Source organism: Salvelinus fontinalis, chromosome 13, assembly GCF_029448725.1.
Source record: "Salvelinus fontinalis isolate EN_2023a chromosome 13, ASM2944872v1, whole genome shotgun sequence".
Taxonomy (NCBI): Eukaryota; Metazoa; Chordata; class Actinopteri; order Salmoniformes; family Salmonidae; genus Salvelinus; species Salvelinus fontinalis.
The window spans coordinates 27,363,064-27,384,137 of record NC_074677.1 but is presented as its reverse complement, the minus strand read 5'-3'; the positions used below and the strand labels follow the sequence as shown (position 1 = coordinate 27,384,137).

The window sequence follows — 21,074 nt, the reverse complement described above, 5'->3', positions numbered from 1 at the left end:
ATGTAATCCTTTGTTAGATTACATTTTAAGGCAAAAAATTGTGACAACTGTGATGTGGCACTGTATGTACAGTATGTGTGTGTCTCCTAACTTTTTGATGGTGCAAAACATCTGAAATATAAGAATGCTGTAGTTTAGTACAACTGATCTGCTTTTCAGACAATAAGAACTATAAAACAGACAAAATTAAATGCAATGTGCCTGGGGAAATGGTTCAGTCATCTTGCAATTTAGTTTATTATATACTCTCAACAATACTCAGTGGCATTTTACAGTGTGCACATCGGAAATCTAAATAAATAAAATGCTTTTATGTGGAGAAAAAAATGATATTTATATAATTTTACAGAGGCGATATAAAACATAACATCTCTTGAATATACAGTAGCACAATGCTCCACAACATTGACAGAGCTGTATAAACCCTGCGGTAAAAACCCTCCTGAAGACTGTATTGCTTTCTTCAGCATGGATGATGAGCTAATAACAAGTGGTGTAAGATGAGGCAAACGGCCCCATTCAAATGGAGTAAAAAAAGCAGATGTTGATGCAAAGCAAAGTGGACTTTAGGAAATCCTTTTGCTCTGTAATGAACTTGAACACAGACACCGTTCACTTCAGATCGCCTCAGAAGGATTGCAGTGTATGGGAGCTAAGGACAAGAGAAGTACTCAATGAGTACCGTACAAGATGACTATGTCTTAAGTCATAGTAGGGGCCCCTCCGCTTTTTGGTTTGTGTGTCTGTAACTCTGAGCATCATTAAACAAGTAAAGCCAAATACACAGTCGGTAGAAGACATTAAAAAAAATCTTAGTAGAACAAATTCCACACGACACACGCAAGGAATGCAAAGACCTCACCCCCAACTGCCAAACAAAATGGGCAAGCGTTTCGTTGTATTGTTGATCTCCATGTGTGAGAAGTTTACACAAAATAAAGAAAAAGAAATATAACCTTTCCCAACTGGCAAACATGGTATACTAAACATGCTAACCTGTAGAATATCAAGATATTTACTTATTCAATCTTTTTTTGTTGTTTGAAAAACACATGATATTATAAAAGCTTTAATTTAGAAAAAGAGCATATTTTTCATTTCATGAGGTTGTGCCCTTGACACACTCAGACGTGATTATGTGTATTTACAGATAAACGGTATAAAAAGTTGACGCTCTTGCTTATATTTCAAAAACAAAAACCATGTGTTTACCAATATGTCGGCCCTGATCTTCTTGTCAAAGGCATTAAACCGCTGGAAAACGATGACAGGAGAAGAAGAGAGAGAGAGGGTGTGGGTGCATGCAGTTGGGTGAGTCAGAGATATCTTTGCATTCCCATCCTCTACACACAAAAAGGATTGAGCCAAAAGGAAAAACTAATGTTGACAAAAGAAAGTCTGTGTGATGTGCTTCTCCTTGCCACAAGTGCATTGATATAAGGCACAGGCACAGTTTCCCCTCTTTGAACAGAGTGGATCAGTCCCAGTACGAGGAATTGGTAGGGTGACCACCTGTGAAGACCATCACCATGCAATGTTTACAATTATTTACTAATGTTCTCTTAGTGGTGTGGGTTTAAAATCTGTGCTGCTTTTGTTTTCTTTATCATTTTAAAAAGTCAACGTTGACATGAATTGACATGATATGGAAGTGAAACCAAGCCTGACACGTTGACAGTCAAAATCATTCACAAAAGAAAACACTATTGTTACACTCTTCATATTTCAAAAGCTACAATATTGTTAGAACTGCTCAAATTTTTATAATTGAAAAAATAGCAATGAGCCTTCTATCACTACATGTGTGGTAGGTGGCATGAAGCAGAGAGATGGGGAAATGGCAGGATATTGCAGGGTTTCTAATGTGGGTGATCACCCTAGTGATTCTGGTACTGAAATTGTCTTCAGGACATTGAACAGAACATTGTCACTCCGAGTGTCTCTTTGTAAATCTCAGGAGGATCCCTCTCAGTTCCTGTCAAAGGCTGTTAGAAGGAACAGACCCCCTAAGTGTCAATGTATATGCATGATTGCTTGTGTTTCTGTGTATGTGTAGATACGTTTTTCTATGTGTTGCATTGTGTGCATTTGTGTATGTGTTTCACTGCATGTGTGTTTCAGTATACATGTGGATGTTTATTTCAGTGTGTGTGTGTTTCGATATGTATGTATGTATGTATGTATGTCTGTCTGTCTGTCTGTCTGTCTGTCTGTCTGTCTGTATGTATGTATGTATGTATGTATGTATGTATGTATGTATGTATGTATGTATGTATGTATGTATGTATGTATGTATGTATGTATGTATGTAAGAATGCGTGTGTTTCAGTGTGTGCGTGTTTTGATATGTTCTGCATGTATGTATGTGTGTGTATATGTTTCAGTGTGTGTGTGTGTTTCGATATGTACTATATGTATGTATGTGTGTGTGTGTTTCAGTGTGTGTGTGTGTGTTTTGATATGTATGTATGTATGTATGTGTGTATGTTTCAGTGTGTGTGTGTGTTTCGATATGTACTATATGTATGTATGTGTGTGTGTGTTTCAGTGTGTGTGTGTGTGTGTTTCGATATGTATGTATGTATGTATGTATGTATGTATGTATGTATGTATGTATGTATGTATGTATGTATGTATGTATGTATGTGTGTGTTTCAGTGTTAGTGTGTGCATGTGTGTGTTCTAGAGGCAGACATTGTTGCTGATCTGGCAGGTGGAGCCTGTCCCGGCCTGTGATAAGAAGAGTTTCCCGTTGGGACAGACACACACCTCATAGACAGTCTGTCTGGTAGTGGTCCCCGAGGGAGAGGCCTTGCCCTCAGGCAGACGCAGCAGCCTGATCCTCCGCGCGTCCAGAGTGATCTGACCACAGGGAGACAACGGGTTAAATGAGGACAGAGTCATGTTATTTATTTATTTATATAGATGTGGTAAAGAGGTCTATCGAACTAGACCAAAACACTGGAATTGCCATGGAAACACGTGGGGGAAAGGGCTGTGGGGGAAAGATCCTGAGTCTCATTGCCCCCAAACAAAATTACCCTACGTTTAGGCTATTATTTATATGTGTATTTCACACTATGTTGAGGTAAAAACCAGAGTATAATGTTTATATGGATGTCAACCCCAACACATGTTCATGTCATCATTACCAATCTCAAAACTACTTTGACTACAACCACAGATTTTTGTATGTGATCTATGCTAACCATCTTATACGAACAGGAGTTAGCATAGCCACGGGAAGTAGGGGTGCTGAGGGTGCTGCAGCACCGCTGAAAAATCTGAATTAAAAAAACATCTTAATTGAATAATTGAAAAAAAGAGTGCACTGTGCCTTTACTAGTACTGTATTAGCGACCGATATAGCTGTGTCCCCCGCCCCACCCTTTCTAAACGTGATTATATTATTACATATTACGCAGCAAAAACAGCCAAATATATCCACATTGAACTTAAAACCTCCTAACGGCCACACACCCAACTCATCTCTGTACGCTGAATTATTTACTCCTTTATGATGTAAGATTGACAAATCCATACCCAGCGTTTAAGCTACCAATCAATTCCAGCAATAACTTCTCACTTTACTCCGGGTATTATCATTTGAATTGGTACAGTACTTCTCTCTCGCCCAACTTTACCATTCCACCAAACCAGACAGTCAGTCTAAATCCCATCTCTCTAACCTCCTCTCCCCCTCGCCCTCCTAGGACTTTTAAGGGGTTGTATTTCCCTAGCCGGGAGAGGATCTGCTCTTAATATAAAAGGTAAAAGGAGTTATTTCCAGGCGCCTCAGGGAAGCATTCCTATCAAATGACCTGTAACACTTTTAAGTAGGGAGTCTCAGCTGACTTCTCCACACATCTGCTATTGAGATAATCTCTGCAGTGAGAGAAAGGCCGGGGGCTGGGTATCAGCAGGTCTCTAATAGGTAAACCTCACCACTAATTGCGATTGGAAGTGCCAAGGGGCTCCTAGAGAGCGAGAGGTGTCTTGTGAAGTGTCTGTCCACGAGTCAGGCAGGTGACAAATGGACAGTTGGAAGGCAACTCAAATGGAGTGTGAGAGCAGAGGTGCAGTTACATGAGGAAGATGGCAAAGCACTAAATGTTTGATATAAGCCACATCAAGTCCATAAAATTGAGAGGGGCCTCTGTTCATGTGTTAAATCAAATAGTCCCATGATTCTGTTAAATTGTCTGATAAAACTTTGGAAGAATAACCCAAGGGCAACAATAGAACAAGTGAAGTTTTACCCTCATCAACATTCACTTCAGATCATAACATCGACAGACAGATGTAGAGTATACACAGTTTAAGAACTCTTAATGCAGCCTTCCTTCCTTCCTGACTTCCTTCTTTCATGAGATCAGTGATTATCTAATCTGACATAACTTGAAAATAAAAGCTATGGAGTGAAATCCTTTAGATCAATGACTACTTTAACGGAGGAGTAAGAAAATATGCAAAGATAAAAGTTGAGAGAATGGGCCCCCTACCTCTCCGTCTTTGGACTCTAGGCGTAGGTCACTTCTACATGTGGCCTGGATGTCCCCTGCCTCTGCTAGGATCTGGATTCCTTTAGGGGCCTCCATGTACAGAGACCGCGTGGGAGACTCCAGGCTGGAAGAGAGAGAAGAGACAATTCCATCAATGAATGACTGAATACCCAGGAGAAATCAGAAGAACCATAGCTATGGGGTAGAGATGATTTATTAGGGGTTCACAGCAAAGCTATTGTTATTCTTTAATAATTGTTTTCTTGACAAATAAGTCAAGCGTAGATTGGTAAGAGTTTTTCCAATTTGGCACACAGAAACTACAGGCCATGATTGACTTTGTCAGAAAGAATGGTACTGATTGGCCTATATGTGCCTCAGTTATAAGCAGTCTCATTACTTATAAGCCTAAGCCTAAGTATGTATGCCATTTGGTGTAAATGGGCAAGACAAAAGATTTAAGTGCCTTTGAACGGGGTATGGTAATAAGTGCCAGGCTCACTGGTTTGAGTGTATCAAGAACTGCAACGCTGCTGGGTTTTTCATGCTCAACAGTTTCCTGTGTGTATCAATGGGAAGCATTGGAGTCAACATGGGCCAGCATCCCGGTGGAACACTTTTGACATCTTGTAGAGTCCATGCCCTGACGAATTGAGGGCAAAAGGGGGTGCAATTCAATATTAGAAAGGCGTTCCTAATATTTTTTACACTCAGTGTATATATTTTTAGAAGCTGTGTGAATATAAAGTCACTGCAACCTTAGATGGCTGCACCAGACCAGTTGGTGGCATAATAGATGTTATTGGCACCAGCGGCACTAGAGGATACTAGAGCAATAACTATTGGTCAAGTGGAATTGTCCTCATGCAAATTAATATTAGATTTAAATCATGCAGACAAACAATGTGAAATATTGTGATTACTACGTCCGTATATTCACATATTGTTGCCCTATTATGTGGTCTGAACTAGAGGTCGACCGATTAGGATTTTTCAACGCCGATACCGTTTATTGGAGAACAAAAAAAGCCGATACCGATTAATCGGCCGATTTATTAGAATTTTGTTTATATATATATACAGTATATATATATATATATATATATATATATATATATATCATACACACACACACACATTTTTGTAATAATGACAATTGCAACAATACTGAATGAACAATGAACACTTTTATTTTAACTTAATATAATACATAAATACACACACACACAGCTCTGAAGTGACAATGATACTGAAGAGTCTCCTTCGGAGACAAATACCCTCAACTGTTTGAATAAAAATAGAGTTTAAGTTACCTGTGATGAATGTTGAAAACAAAAACTTTAATTTCTATATGCAGGAAATCCTATTTCAATAATGGGCATGGTAAGAATTGACAACCAAAGTGCGAGTCATAATTCCCATGACACCTTCTAGCAAAATCTGAAAAGCGGTTCCTTCATTTATTCCATAGGATATTTTTAGATTCACTTAAAATAAGGTCTGTGTTTCGTGTAGGCTTACACCACCGTGCCAATTTTATAACTGTGTAGATATCCATAGGACAAGGTAACTCTGATCAATATTGGCTAAATATAAGCGAAGATAATTGTTGACAAACGTTACCTTATCCTAGTGAGATTTACACGGGTATCAAAACGTCGAGGCGGTTTAAGCCTGCACGAAACACAGACCTTATTTGAAGTAGATCAAGACATTCTCTATGGAAGACATGAACAGTAAAATAACGAAGGAACCCCTTTCAAGTTCAGCCGCAAGTTATTACAGGAATTATAACGCGTCGACTATTTCTCTCTAAACCATATACCTTTGACTAATCCGGAAACTATCACCTCGAAAACAAAACGTTTCTTCCGTTCCGTATTTTATCTAACGGGTGGCATCCATGAGTCTAAATATTCCTGTTACATTGCACAACCTTCAATGTTGTCATAATTACGTAAAATTCTGGCAAATTAGTTCGCAAAGAGTTGCATATACCCTGACTCTGCATGCAATGAACGCAAGAGAAATGACACAATTTCACCTGCTTAATATTGCCTGCTAACCTGGATTTCTTTTAGCTAAATATGCAGGTTTAAAAATATATACTTGTGTATTGATTTTAAGAAAGGCATTGATGTTTATGGTTAAGTACACATTGGAGCAATGACAGTCATTGATTGATTGTTTTTTATAAGATAAATTTAATGCTAGCTAGCAACTTACCTTAGCTTACTGCATTCGCTAACAGGCAGGCTCTTCGTGGAGTGCAATGTAATCAGGTGTTAGAGCATTGGACTAGTTAACTGTACGGTTGCAAGATTGGATCCCCCGAGCTGACAATGTTAAAAATCTGTCATTGAAAATAAGAATGTGTTCTTAACTGATTTGCCTAGTTAAATAAAGATTAAATAAAGGTGTAAAAAAATATTTAAAAAATAATATAAAAATCGTCAAATCGGCGCCCAAAAATACGGATTTCCGATTGTTGTGAAAACTTGAAATCGGCCCCGATTAAGTTTTCATAACAACCATCGACCTCTAGTCTGAACATACTGAAAAGTGGATATTTTATTCAGTAAAATGAGAAACCGGAAGTCCTGTCACTTGCGCAGTCAGCATATTACAGCTGTGAGAGTGTATTGAATTTTTCTGGAATGCTAATGTGGAGTGTACCAACAGAGATTTAAATCAACATGGTAATGCATTCTCTGATTACACATAAAGGAAGATAGTTCCTACATGATAGAGGGCTTGCTTCGTTATCCAACTGATCGTGTGTCCTTTCTGTTATCCTGTTCATTGCTGCAGCAAGTGACTACAACACACATCAAGTAACTAAACACACTAAAAGTGAAAGGTAAATTCAGTAAATTGAGATTTCCCAAAATGATTTCTGCTTGCTGCCATATGTATCAGTGGTTCATACATAGGGCCTCCATTGTGTAAGAATATGCTGTTGGGGGAGTGTTGTTATAACTCTGTCAGTGATAGGAGATATGAACCAGAGTGTGGAACGGAGACAGGGAGACACTAGACAATGATCTGGGATAAGAGGTTGTGGCTGTGACTGCAGTAGCAGAGCTTTCAGTTCATTTCCCTCTCTCTGTCTTCTCTGGCTCCTGCCAGCCTCAGCCGCCGCCCAACAAAGGAAATTAAGTATCGATCACATGACCAACAAACAACAAGCAGAATTTATATTCAAATAACTAGCTGTCATCTTTATTAATATCAAATGGGTTTGCTTTGCCTTTACATAGACATTCAAGTGTTGAAGTGGAGGATGAATTCTAGATGAAAGATCTTGAATCATTTCAGATTTCCATTACGTATTGCTGTGATATTACTTGACTGTATTTTAGAATTGTATTATGATATTATATATCATATTATTATATTCTAGTATATTACTACCATTTCATTTGTTCACGTTTGGAAAATGAGGACATGAAATGGCAACAAAGGGGCCTGGGTTATAACTATAATCACATAATGGCAACCGACGGAAACAACATCTCAGGAAACAGCAGAGGGAGCACACCCCTATCCACATCAACGGGACAGTAGTGGAGAAGGTGGAAAGTTTCTAGTTCCTCGACGTACACATCACGGACAAACTGAAATGGTCCACCCACTCAGACAGCGTGGTGAAGAAGGAGCAACAACACCTCTTCAACCTCAGGATGCTGAAGAAATTTGGCTCACCGAAAACACTCACAAACTTTTACAGATGCACAATCGAGAGCATCCTGTCGGGCTGTATCACAGCCTGTTATGGCAACTGCTCCGCCCACAATTGTAAGGCTCTCCAGAGGGTAGTGAGGTCTGCACAACGCATCACTGGGGGCAAACTACCTGCCCTCCAGGACACCTACAGCACCCGATGTCACAGGAAGGCCAAAAAGATCATCAAGGACAACAACCACCCGAGCCACTGCCTGTTCCCCCCTTTACCATCTGGAAGGCGAGGTCAGCACAGGTGCATCAACGCTGGGACCGAGAGACTGAAAAACAGCTTCTATCTCAAGGCCATCAGACTGTTAAACAGCCATCACTAACATTGAGTGGCTACAGAGTCAAATCTCTAGCCACTTTAATAATAAAAAATAGTATGTAATAAATGTATCACTAGTCACTACAATGCCCCTTTATATAATGTTTACATACCCTACATTACTCAGCTCATATGTATATACTGTACTCTATACCATCTACTGCATCTTGCCTATGCCGTTCGTCCATCGCTCATCCATATATTTATATGTATATACTCTTATTCATCCCTTTACACTTGTGTGTATAAGGTAGTTGTTGTGAAATTGTTAGATTACTTGTTATATATTACTGCACTGATGGACCTAGAAGCACAAGCATTTCGCTACACTCATATTAACATCTGCTAACCATGTGTATGTGACCAATATAATTTGATTTGATTTGATTTGACAGGTGTGCAATGTTGTCCACACAGGGAAATCATCAAATGCTTATAATATTCAAGCAGTCTGAATCTAGGCAGAAATTAAAAATAGGCTACATATCCAGAGTGGGGTATAGGACTCTACAGCATGTGTACTTATTGTATTATGTTTAAAATCAAAGAGATGGTCACTATCTCTGTATGTAATTGGAAATATTGACCAACCAGGGAGCGTATATGTGGACATAATGCTTTGGACATAATGTCCACTCTTAGAGAGTAAACATAGCGCTAAGTGTGTCTGCTAAAACATAAATGAGCAGAATAACGCTGTGATGGTACACCATGTCCTCTCAGAGGTGATCAACACAACAGGACAAAACTTTATTTAGAGTTCGACATCAGTGTAGGAGGATGAGAAACAGCTTACTATCTCTACTGTAAAGATGAAGGACAAAACATTGTCATCATGACATGTGTTGTTGTCATGTTTGGATCAGAAAAGAGTCAAACAACAACTATTCAATCATTGATTAGAATCACAATAAAGGAATTTAAAAAGTATTTATTGGTTTGAAAATCCAAACAATCATTCCCATTAATCTTAGCCCAAAGTGCTCTTTCTCTTTGAAAAGCGTGTGATTGTGAGCCTCAGCCTGGCTATCTGTATTCAGGGTTGGGCTGTGCTGCTTGTCTCAGATGCTGCTGGAGGGAAAACAAACCGATTATAAGACATAACGTTACAGCAACAGCATCCTTGGCGTCGACTCAGGATCACAGAGTCCCCCTCCCCCCGCTGAGCATCACCCGTAAAACAGGAAGATAAGGGGTCACTTGCATCCATCGAGAATATGAGATGCCACCAGGGGGATGGATGCTTTATAACAAAAGAGAGAGTGCCTCCCCCCCTCCCTTCCCTTTCTCTCTCTCTGTTCCCTCCCTTCCTCTGGTGGCATGCACCACCATCAACATCTCCAGCTGAGATCAAAGGTTGACTTTTCATGCGTCCTCGTTCATATCACCAGAGTTCAAATATGCCATTGTGTAAATTATATGGTTTCCCACTTGAAAGAAATTGCATGGGATTACAATGTAAATGTACGCCATATTTTTGCAGTGTGTTTTCCCTTTTGTGTCCTTCACAATGTCTCCTAATCATGGCTAATTATGATCTGATACATACAGTATTATCTGTATACAGTGGTCAACTGTGAGAAATTAAATTAAATGGATCCTACTTTAACCGGACAAGTGATCATAGAGTTAATTGGTTGGATAACAGTAGGAGTTTATTATCTCCAGTGATTAGTGTGATTGTGGCTTTCTGAAATAATTTTGTGACCTGAACATCGGCGACGGCACACTATGTTCGCCAAATTACTCTTTGAAATGGGGGTCTGTTTGACATGTCTGGGTCTTAGTGCAGTGTGGATGGGAGCGCTAAACCTATTGCATTTCCACCAGGGCCTACTTCCTCAGCCGAACTACAGACACAGAATTTGTTTTAATGATTACAAATCACCTCCAAAACTCTGCTCAAAGGTAAAACAGTTATGATGGTTGTCATGACTGTCCATGAGAATCCAAATAGGTCAGATCAGGTTTGCAATGAATAACTTCAATCAGACCCCCTCTCACCCATAGCGGGGGAATGAAAGAACTAGTGGAGATTAACAACTCACGTCCTCTTGTAAATGAACAGAGAAGATCCAGGCCTGTGCTCTCAAAATTCACCAAAGGAATGTGCTTTGTCGCAACAGACTTTTCCCGCTGAAACTCTAACACGCTCAAAAGGGAACACTGGAACAATATTTCTAACGTAGAAAGTGGGGAATGGTCAGAGGCGATCTATAGAACACTAATGTCATTATGTTTGTTATTTTGTGATGTCATTAAAAATGTTATAAAGGAAATACTGTAACTTGGAAAGTATACCCACTACACGGATGAAGTTTCCATACTAAGGGTTGTGCATGTAATATGGAACATGATGAAAGTGTTTTTGTTAAGAGAAGGATGTGATTTGAGAAGTTATAAGAGATAATTGTTTTCCATAACTTGGCACAGTGAGTAGTCACTGCCCCGGAGTGAGGTCAGGGAGTGTGGCAGCTTGCCGGAACCGCCCCTTTCGAGCAAAATGTATAAATAATGGGTTAAGAAAAAAACAGAAGGAACCAGAAAATGTATGAAGTCGCTGCTACACGTTTAAAATGGTTTGAACTTTGAATCTCAACATGAGGTGGAGATGATAAGATCACCTCCCGGACAATCACTGGTACGGATAATTAGCTGTCCTAAGTAAAGTATCATCAAAAGCAAATTTAAGTAGGACCATCCTGTTACTCTCCTCAAACCATCGTATTACTCTACTCTCATCACCCCACTGGGGAATCATCGAAAAGGCCGGCAAGCCTATTCTTCAAAGAGCGAATGGAATGAAAATCAACTCTGTAGTTCTGTTCAGGACTACATGACAAGTCGTCGGATACCGGACAACTACAAAGAAGGACAACAGTAGAAGAGTTGTCGGAACTATTTCAGACAATCAGAGCCTTACAAGCGTGCCACGAAATGGCCCAACACCCTTTCCAAGGCTGCCCCGTTCACCGAGAGATCTCCGGCGAACCCAGTCATTTCAAGTAAATACATTCATGACTTCTTGATCAAAGAGGGCTGCGGTTCGTGTGCAAAGTATATGGTTATTGTAGGTGAGAGAAGTTTCTGAATGTGGCAATGTCAAATGTCTCTTTCCCTCTCTCTGCCTCTCCTTCTCTTCTTTAACAAGCATCCATGTTGTTGTCATTCCGCTAAGGACCTGTTTTCAGCATATTACGTCTCCAGTCAATAACCGGTGCAGAGTGTGTATGTTTATCCTGTGTTCCCATTTAATTAGCTAGTAAATAAATAATTAAACCAATTTGTGTGGTACTGAATCATAAGTAAGGCTCTGGTTAGATGCAAGGAGGTTACGACTGTTCACAATGGTGATATGATACAAGGTTTTGATTAATAAGTTGACTGTTTATAGGTGTGATAGGTAAAGATCTTTTAGTGTTTGATTCGGGAGATGGTAACTCTTTAAAGAACTGCTCTCGTGGTGCCCCAGATCCTAATGAGTTAATTGTTAAATGATTCATTTAATCAGGTAACAATTAGACATATTTAGTTAATTCGATAAATAACAGTCAATGTTAATGTTAAAGTCATGTCACGACACGGTCAAATAATATATGCCAGATAAAATAGTGGCTCCATTTTCAAAGGAAGCCTTTTATGGGATTATGTCACATTCGTTCTTGAGAACACATTCCATGTTCAAGGAGTTATTGTGATGTTTTTTGCTCTCAAGCTAGGCATCATATTGTTTCGTCTTTATCTGTGTAGAGAACGGGTCAGGACATCTGTCAAATATTCCTGTCCTCCTTTCTGCTGCCACAAGTGAGAAATGTATTCAATAGAAAGACATGTAATGTGGATGACACATGATCATCAACCGAAGAGATATGATGCTGGATATTGTTCTAAATAGGAGAATATGACTCTCAAAATAGAACATGATGGGATCCTGAATTGATGCCTGCCAAGGTTTCCAACACATTATGGAAATATTAGATTTTACTCATGCTCCACTGTGCTCACCCCTCTTTCCAATGTAATTGGATAATTTGGGCCATATTTCATTTTCAATTGGCCACTTGTTACAAAAGAGCACATAAATAGTGGAAAAGCCTTAGCCTCCAAACAACAATTACACTGGGAATGGTATGCTGAGCTCCGGAGCATCACTCAAAGTGATCTGTCCTTTTCCTAAAAATCCTGCCAAAAATTCGGTGTTTCTATGTCAAACAATTTTGTTATATTTCAGTCTTCTGTGAAGTGTAATATTTCGATGCAAACTTTTTTGTAAGCCTATAACCATGTTTGTGAGTTGTATATGTTTGTTTCAAAGTAGATTATTTTAAGACTACCAAGAGTCACTGTCTGACCCTGATTTAGCCCATTGCAGTAAAAGGTTAAATGATCATGTCTAAAGCTCCGTAAATGATTGATGAGTCACGGTTCATTTACATGAAGAAGCTGTACAGTTCTATCTAAGTTCCACTGAATGGGCCTCCTCTGTTCTGAAAGTAAAGGATGATGCATGGGCTGCTACAGTAGCATGGTGATGCAACGAAATGCGTGTTCATACAGAGTGTTCATATTGATTGATGGGTGTCAGGATGTTTGGTGTATGTGGAGGCAGGGATGATGACCAGTGTCAACTGTCAACGAGAGTGGGCCCACTGTACCCTTCTCTCTTCTCACTCTGTTAGGGCCAGGGGGAGGGAGAGAGGTGCTGTGTCTGTGGCTTCACAAACATCATTTTAGGGCAGGGGTGTCAAATACATTTTGCCCCGGGGGCCCCATTCGGTCTGCAACGAGTCCTCTATCTAATGTTTTGGGAATTTTTGATACTCCCTGAATGTCTAGTTTTCATTTCTGTGATTGTAAGTGAGCTGGACAGTCAACAAAACTGTATAAATGTAGGTCCATTATCATTAACATTCTACACAGTTTAAATTTGGGTTTAGTCATTTTAAAGTATATTTAATTTGTTTCGCCCCCACCCAAATGATAATCTCAAAATTCCCACGGGCCGGATTGGACCCCCAAACATTGGGCTATATGTTTGACACCCATGTTGTAGATGGTAAGGTGGAAGGTGAAGAGTGTGTTTGTGTGTGTCTGTCCATATATGTTTTGGGTGGCGGTGTGGTAGTATAGTCACCAGGAGGTAGTGTGTCGGTGGAGGCTAAAGCTCCAAGTGGCACTAACTGCTCATTATCTCTCTGCCTACAAATCTGTCTTCCCTGCCATGTCTAATCCACCACTTGTCAGCCATCAGCCACACTCTACTTCTCTTTTCCCCTCTCCCTCTCTCCCTTCTCTCGCCTCTGATATTGCCATTGTACTTCATATGTTTGTTTTAGTTAATGAGAAGCTCCTTTAATTACATTTTGATGAGCATTCGGGCATTGATCTGGGTGGAGAGGGGGCTCATCCTCTGCCAAAGATACAGCCATTGATCTGTACATGTCGGAGACCACACAACAACGCAACCAAATGGTTCTTCATCAACACTGAACTGGACGGGATAGAGTGCTAATTGCTGGAGGAGTGTAAATTGCTTCACAGAGTCAAGTCTTTCCAAGCTACAGGGCATTGGAAGAAAGTCCAATCATGTAGGCCTGTTCCAAAGCTAATTTTTGTATTTAATTATCCTTTATTTAACTAGGCAAGTCAGTTAAGAACAAATTCTTATTTACAATGACGGCCTACCCCGGCCAAAGCCTAACCCGGACGAAGCTGGGCCAATTGTGCGCCGCCCTATGGGAATCCCAAACACGGACGGTTGTGATACAGCCTGGAATCGAACAAGGGTCTGTAGTGATGCCTCTAGCACTAAGATGCAGTGCCTTAGACCGATGCACCACTCAGGAGTCCCCCAAAGTAATGTTACACTGTATTATTTGCTACAAGGGTAAAATGTATCTATCTACATGTGAGTGGAGCCTATCTGCTGTTTCTAAACTATTAAAAACGATTCTGTGATTTTAGTTGACTACAAAAAATGTGTGTTTATACTGTATGCTAGCATATAGGTGGGGACTCACATATCATTCTCTACCCCAATAAAAAGGAAGACTTTGATGCTGTGGCTTAGCACAAGCTAATAACCTTAGTCTGATGACAGAACACACACCTGCAGTATAGGCCCTGTCAGCAGAACATCTACAGAAATCTTTAAAACACCACTTATATATGGTTGGTTAATGGTTGTCAGTGGCAGTATGCATAGGGTTAGTGAATCACCAAGGCTTACACCTTACCCAAACCGGACGCGCGCGTAAGCCATCGTGCGCAAATTGATTTTGTCCCCCACACCAAACGCGATCACGACACGCAGGGTGAAATATCAAAACAAACTCCGAACCATTTATATTAACTTGTGGACCTGTTGAAAAGCATTAAACATTTATGGCAATGTAGCTAGCTAGCTTGCAGTTGCTAAATAATTTGTCCTATTTAGCTAGCTTGCTGTTGCTAGCTAATTTGTCCTGGGATATAAACGTTGAGTTGTTATTTTACCTGAAATGCACAAGGTCCTCTACTCCGACAATTAATCCACACATAAAACGGTCAACCGAATCGTTTCTAGTCATCTCTCCTCCTTCCATGCTTTTTCTTCTTTGGACTTTATAAGGCAATTGGCATCTAACTTTCATAGTTACCACGACGACCGACCGAACTCAGTTCATCTTTCAGTCACCCACGTGGGTATAACCAATGAGGAGATGGCACGTAGGTATCTGCTTCTATAAACCAATGAGGAGATGGGAGAGGCAGGACTTTCACCGTGTTCAGCATCACACATAGAACTGACTTCTATTTTAGCGCTTAGCAACGCAGACGCTCGTTGGCGAGTGCGAGCAGTGTGGTTGAAATACTTGAATAAGGGAAATACCATGTAATCTTCAATCAACCCAAATGCATCAGCCCAAACTAAACTAAACAGTAAGTCCTCTGCGCGCGTGTGATTTTTCCTTCCTTTTATAATAGCAACCCAGAGACATGCCACAGCAATTCCCCATATATTTTTTATTTTATTTTTTATTTTATTTTCTTTAATTATGAATGCATAGAAAAGGGGAAAGTTAATAGATACTGTTATAGCTGTGTGGTTGTGTGCATGTATACTTATGTGTGTGCATCAGGGTGGATTCAAAGAGAAACTTATCTTACCGTAGCTCTTTGAAAGGCTCGGCCCTGACGTGTGGCGTCTCCACAGAGTTGGTGAATACGGCTCCCTCGGCACCTGTAATCACAGAACTACAACATTAGCCAGGAGACCTTCCCTCTCTGCCAGCCGGCGGCCCGTCGCTCAATACCACACTGTGATGCCAAATCAATGGGCATAATCTCTAAAGCTACAGATCTATATGGGCCGCCATGGCCGCCACGTCCCACAAGGTCTCACCTATGCCACAGAGTTCATTTAGGCTCTGAGCTACTGTAGTCCCACCCTATGCTATTGAATAACCTTTACGTTGGGGTGCTGCTAGTAGATCGATGGCCTCAACTAAATGTGTTTCAAAGCACTTTGTGGCACGGCAGGGACTCCAAAACACCTCTAAAAGTTTAGCGGTAAAAAAGTTATCCTATTCAAAAACAAATAAGGTGAGTATTTTCAATAACAGCGACAGGGTGATAGTTAGGTACCTGAATACTTGAGAATATTTACAGGGACGTTATTCCTTTAAGGATTTTCTTGAATTACAGCTCTCAGCTTTTCGCTCGGAGAGCAGCAAGGGAAAATATGCAAGAGAAGTACTCCCTCAGCTATGTGGGACATTCGGAAATTATTCAGACCCCTTGAATTTTTCCACATTTTGTTATGTTACAGCCTTATTCTAAAATTGATTAAGCTACATGTTTTCCTCATTAATAGACACACAATACCCCATAATGACAAAGTGAAACAGGTTTTTAGACATTTTTGAAAATGTTTTTTTTTAATACCGTATTTACATAAGTATTCAGACCCTTTGCTATGAGACTCGAAATTGAGGTCAGGTGTATCTTGTTTTCATTGATCATCCTTGAAATGTTTCCACAACTTGATTGGAGTCCACCTGTGGTAAATTAAATTGATTGCACATGATTTGGAAAGGCACAGAGCTGTCCATATAAGCATGTCAGCGCTAGCGCTAGCGCTCATGCATGTCAGAGGAAAAACCAAGCCATGAGGTCGAAGGAATTGGGGAAGGGAAGTGTCTAGGGAAGGGTACCAAAACATTTCTGCAGCATTGAAGGTCCACAAGAACACAGTGGCCTCCATCATTCCTAAATGAAAGAAGTTTGGAACCACAAAGACTCTTCCTAGAGCTGGCCCCCTGGCCAAACTGAGCAGGGAGGGAGAGGTGAGCAGGGAGGTGACCAAAAACCTGAAGGTCACTCTTACAGAGCTCCAGAGTTCCACTGTTGAGATGGGAGAACCTTCCAGAAGGACAACCATCTCTGCAGCACTCCACCAATCAGGCCTTTATGGTAGAGTATCCAGATGGAAGCCACTCTTCAGCAAAGGGCACATAACAGACTGCTTTGAGTTTGCCAAAAGGCAACTAATGGACACAGACCATGAGAAACAAGATCCTCTGGTCTGAAGAAACCAAGATTTAACACTTTGGTCTGAATGCCAAGCGTCACGTCTGGAGGAAACCTGGCACCATCCCTACGGTGAAGCATGGTGGTGGCGGCATCGTGCTGTGGGGATGTTTTTCAGCGGCAGGGAATGGGAGGCTAGTCAGGATCAAGGGAACAAACTACAGAGAGATCCTTCATGAAAACCTGCTCCAGAGTGCTCAGGACCTCAGACTGGGGCAAAGTTTCACCTTCCAGCAGGACAACGACCCTGTGCACAAAGCAAAGACAACGCAGGATTGGCTTCGGGACAAGTTTCTCAATGTCCTTCAGTGGCCCAGCCAGAGCCCGCACTTCAACCCAATCGGACATCTCTAGAGAGACCTGAAAATAGCTGTGCAAGGATGCTCCCCATCCAACCTAACAGAGCTTGAGTGGACCTGCAGAGAAGAATGGGAAAAACTCCCCAAATACAGGTGTGCCACGCTTGTAGTGTCATACCCAAGAAGACTCGAGGCTGTAATCGCTGTCAAAGCTTATTCAACAAAGTAAAGAGTCTGAATAATTATGTAAATGGTATATTTCAGTTTTTTTCTGTAACAAAATGTGGAAAAAGTCAAGGGGTCTGAATTATTTTCCGAATGCACTCTAGATAACTTGATGGTCTATTCCAGGTGGAAGCGCGTCTGTTCTCCTGATGTAAATGTAATGGCAACAGCACAACAGCGTTGGTCTTCCTGTATGTATTCCAAAGGCCTCTTGGGCGTATGTTCAGTAGGCTTGGCAGGGGATTTGTTCTGCATTGGGTTTGAAGAGCTGTGCTCAGTGGTGAAAGTTTACTCCATTGTTTTACTCTGACAGCTCTGCTGCTAGGAGTCACACCTCTTCAGCAGGGATGAAGGGAATGGCTATAAGACTGTGTCACTGGACTTCTGTGTTGTAAAATGACTCAGAAGGTTTCTTCAAACTATTTTTTTATTTTTGTATTCGCCTTTTAAGGGGTTTAGGTCAGGGTTCTTATTCACCACTCAGTGACAAATGTATTTGTCAAAAAGGTAATAATAGAAACATTATTTGATCAAATGTTTTTGTAAGGAAGCAAACATTGAAACAGCAGACAGGCTAATGCAATGAGAGTTGCATGAAACAGATGAATATGAAAAGTATTATTAATGGAGTCAATACGGAGATAACGCAGGCCACATGGAATACAGTATAAATTGTAATTGAATATTGTCAGATGCACTTTGTTTGAACTCCCACAGGGATGAGGGTGCATTAAGAGACACTTAACAGGAGCCAGTACTCCATCCATGTGATGTTTTTATAGTCATGTAAACTAGATAGGTGCAGTGAAATGTGTTGTTTTCTGGATCAGCCACCCCTGGAGCAAATTAGGGCTAAGTGCTTTACTCAAGGACACATCAACAGATTTTCACCTTATCAGCTCAGGTATTTGAACCAGTGACCTTTTAGTTACTGGCCAAATGCTCTAACCACTAGGCTACCTGCAGTCAGTGGTGTAATTTACTTAAGCAACAATAATTGAAAGTACTACTTAAGTCGTTTTTAGGGGTATCTGTACTTTACTTTACTATTTATATTTGAGACAACTTTTACTTCACTATATTCCTAAAGAGAATTATGTACTTTTTACTCCACACATTTCCCCTTACACCCAAAAGTACTCATTACATTTTGAATGCTTAGCAGGACAGAAAAAATGCCTAATTCACACAATTATCAAGAAAAGCGGCAGTCTTCCCTACTGCCGCTGATCTGGCAGACTCACTAAACACATGTTTTGTTTGTGAATGATGTCTGAGTGTTGGCGCATGCCCCTGGCTATACGGAAATAAAAAAAACAAGGAAATGATGCTGTCTAGTTTGCTTAATTTAAGGAATTTTAAATGATTTATACTTTTAAAATAAAGCAAATCAAATTTTAATGGTCACATACACATGGTTAGTAGATGTTAATGCGAGCATAGCGAAGTGCTTGTGCTTCTAGTTCTGACCATGCAGTAATATCAAACAAGTAATCTAACAATTTCACAACAACTACCTTATACACACAAGTGCAAAGGAATGATTAAGAATATGTACATATAAATATATGGATGAGCGATGGCCGAACGGCATAGGCAAGATGCAGTAGATGGTATAGAGTACAGTATATACATATGAGCTGAGTAATGTAGGGTTTGTAAACATTATATAAAGTGGCATTGTTTAAAGTGACTAGTGATACATTTATTACATCCAATTTTTAATTATTAAAGTGGCTAGAGATTTGAGTCAGTATGTTGGTAGCAGCCACTCAATGTTAGTGATGGCTGTTTAACAGTCTGATGGCCTTGAGATGGAAGCTGTTTTTCAGTCTCTTGGTCCCTGCTTTGATGCACCTGTACTGACCTCGCTGAGTCAACAGGCAGTGGCTCGGGTGGTTGTTGTCTTTGATGATCTTTTTGGCCTTCCTGTGACATCGGGCGGTGTAGGTGTCCTGGAGGGCAGGTAGTTTTCCCTCCAGGTGATGCGTTGTGCAGACCTCACTACCCTCTGGAAAGCCTTACAATTGTGGGCGGAGCAGTTGCCGTACCAGGTGGTGATACAGCCCGACAGGATGCTCTCGATTGTGCATCTGTAAACGTTTGTGAGTGTTTTTGGTGACAAGCCAAATTTATTCAGCCTCCTGAGGTTGAAGAGGCGCTGTTGCACCTTTTCGCCACGCTGTTTGTGTGGGTGGACCATTTCAGTTTGTCCGTGATGTGTTCGCCAAGGAATTTAAAACTTTCCACCTTCTCCACTACTGTCCCGTTGAAGTGGATAGGGGGGTGCTCCCTCTGCTGTTTCCTGAAGTCCACGATCATCTCCTTTGTTTTGTTGACGTTGAGTGTTAGGTTGTTTACCTGACACCACACTCCGAGGGCCCTCACCTCCTCCCTGTAGGCCGTCTCGTCGTTGTTGGTAATCAAGCCTACCACTGTAGTGTCATCTGCACACTTGATGATCAAGTTGGAGGCGTGCATGGCCACGCAGTCATGGGTGAACAGGGAGTACAGGAGAGGGCTGAGAACGCACCCTTGTGGGGCCCCAGTGTTGAGGATCAGTGGGGTGGAGATGTTGTTTCCTAGGGTCTCGAGCTTAATGACGAGTTTGGAGGGTACTATGGTGTTAAATGCTGAGCTCTAATAGATGAACAGCATTTTTACATAGGTATTCCTCTTGTCCAGATGGGTTAGGGCCGTGTGCAGTGTGATTGCGAATGCATTGTCTGTGGACCTATTGGGGCGGTAAGCAAATTGGAGTGGGTCTAGGGTGTCAGGTAGGGTGGAGGTGATATGATCCTTGACTAGTCCATCACAGCACTTCATGATGACGGAAGTGAGTGCTACGGTGCGATAGTCGTTTAGCTCAGTTACCTTAGCTTTCTTGGGAACAGGAACTATGGTGGCCCTCTTGAAGCATGTGGGAACAGCAGACTGGAATAGGGATTGATTGAATATGTCAGTAAACACACCAGCAAGCTGGTCTGCGCATACTCTGAGGACGTGGCTAGGGATGCCGGCACCCTTGCAAGGGTTAACACGTTTAAACGTTTTACTCATGTTGGCTGTGGTAAAGAAGAGCCCACAGGTTGTGGTAACGGGCCGTGTCAGCGGCACTGTATTGTCCTCAAAACGAGCAAAGAAGTTGTTTAGTTTGTCTGGGAGCAAGACGTCGGTGTCTGCGACAGGGATGGTTTTCTTTTTGTAATCCGTGTTTGACTGTAGACCCTGCCATATACGTCTCGTGTCTGAGCCGTTGAATTGCGCCTCTACTTTGTCTCTATACTGACGCTGTCACGATCGTCGTATTGTGGAAGAGAGGAGGACCAAGGCGCAGCGTGATAACAATACGTCTTCTTTTATTGAAGACGAAAACGAAACTATAGAAGCTATAGAACAAATAGTGCTGACACTAAACACTAC

At 41.0% G+C, this 21,074-nt stretch overlaps 1 protein-coding gene across 4 annotated transcripts in view; it reads right to left on the bottom strand.

The window, feature by feature from the left end:
* Positions 1-208: 208 nt before the first annotated feature.
* LOC129868336 (delta-sarcoglycan-like) overlaps positions 209-21,074 on the bottom strand; it is a 297,860-nt gene continuing 276,994 nt past the window's right edge. For all 4 annotated transcript variants that reach the window (XM_055942228.1, XM_055942225.1, XM_055942226.1 and 1 more), the window contains 3 exons: positions 15,706-15,778; positions 4,503-4,626; positions 209-2,862 (listed from right to left, as the gene is read on the bottom strand). In XM_055942228.1, the coding sequence (XP_055798203.1) occupies positions 2,683-2,862; positions 4,503-4,626; positions 15,706-15,778 (377 nt within the window). In that variant the 3' untranslated portion in view covers positions 209-2,682. The remainder of the gene's footprint in view (positions 2,863-4,502; positions 4,627-15,705; positions 15,779-21,074) is intronic.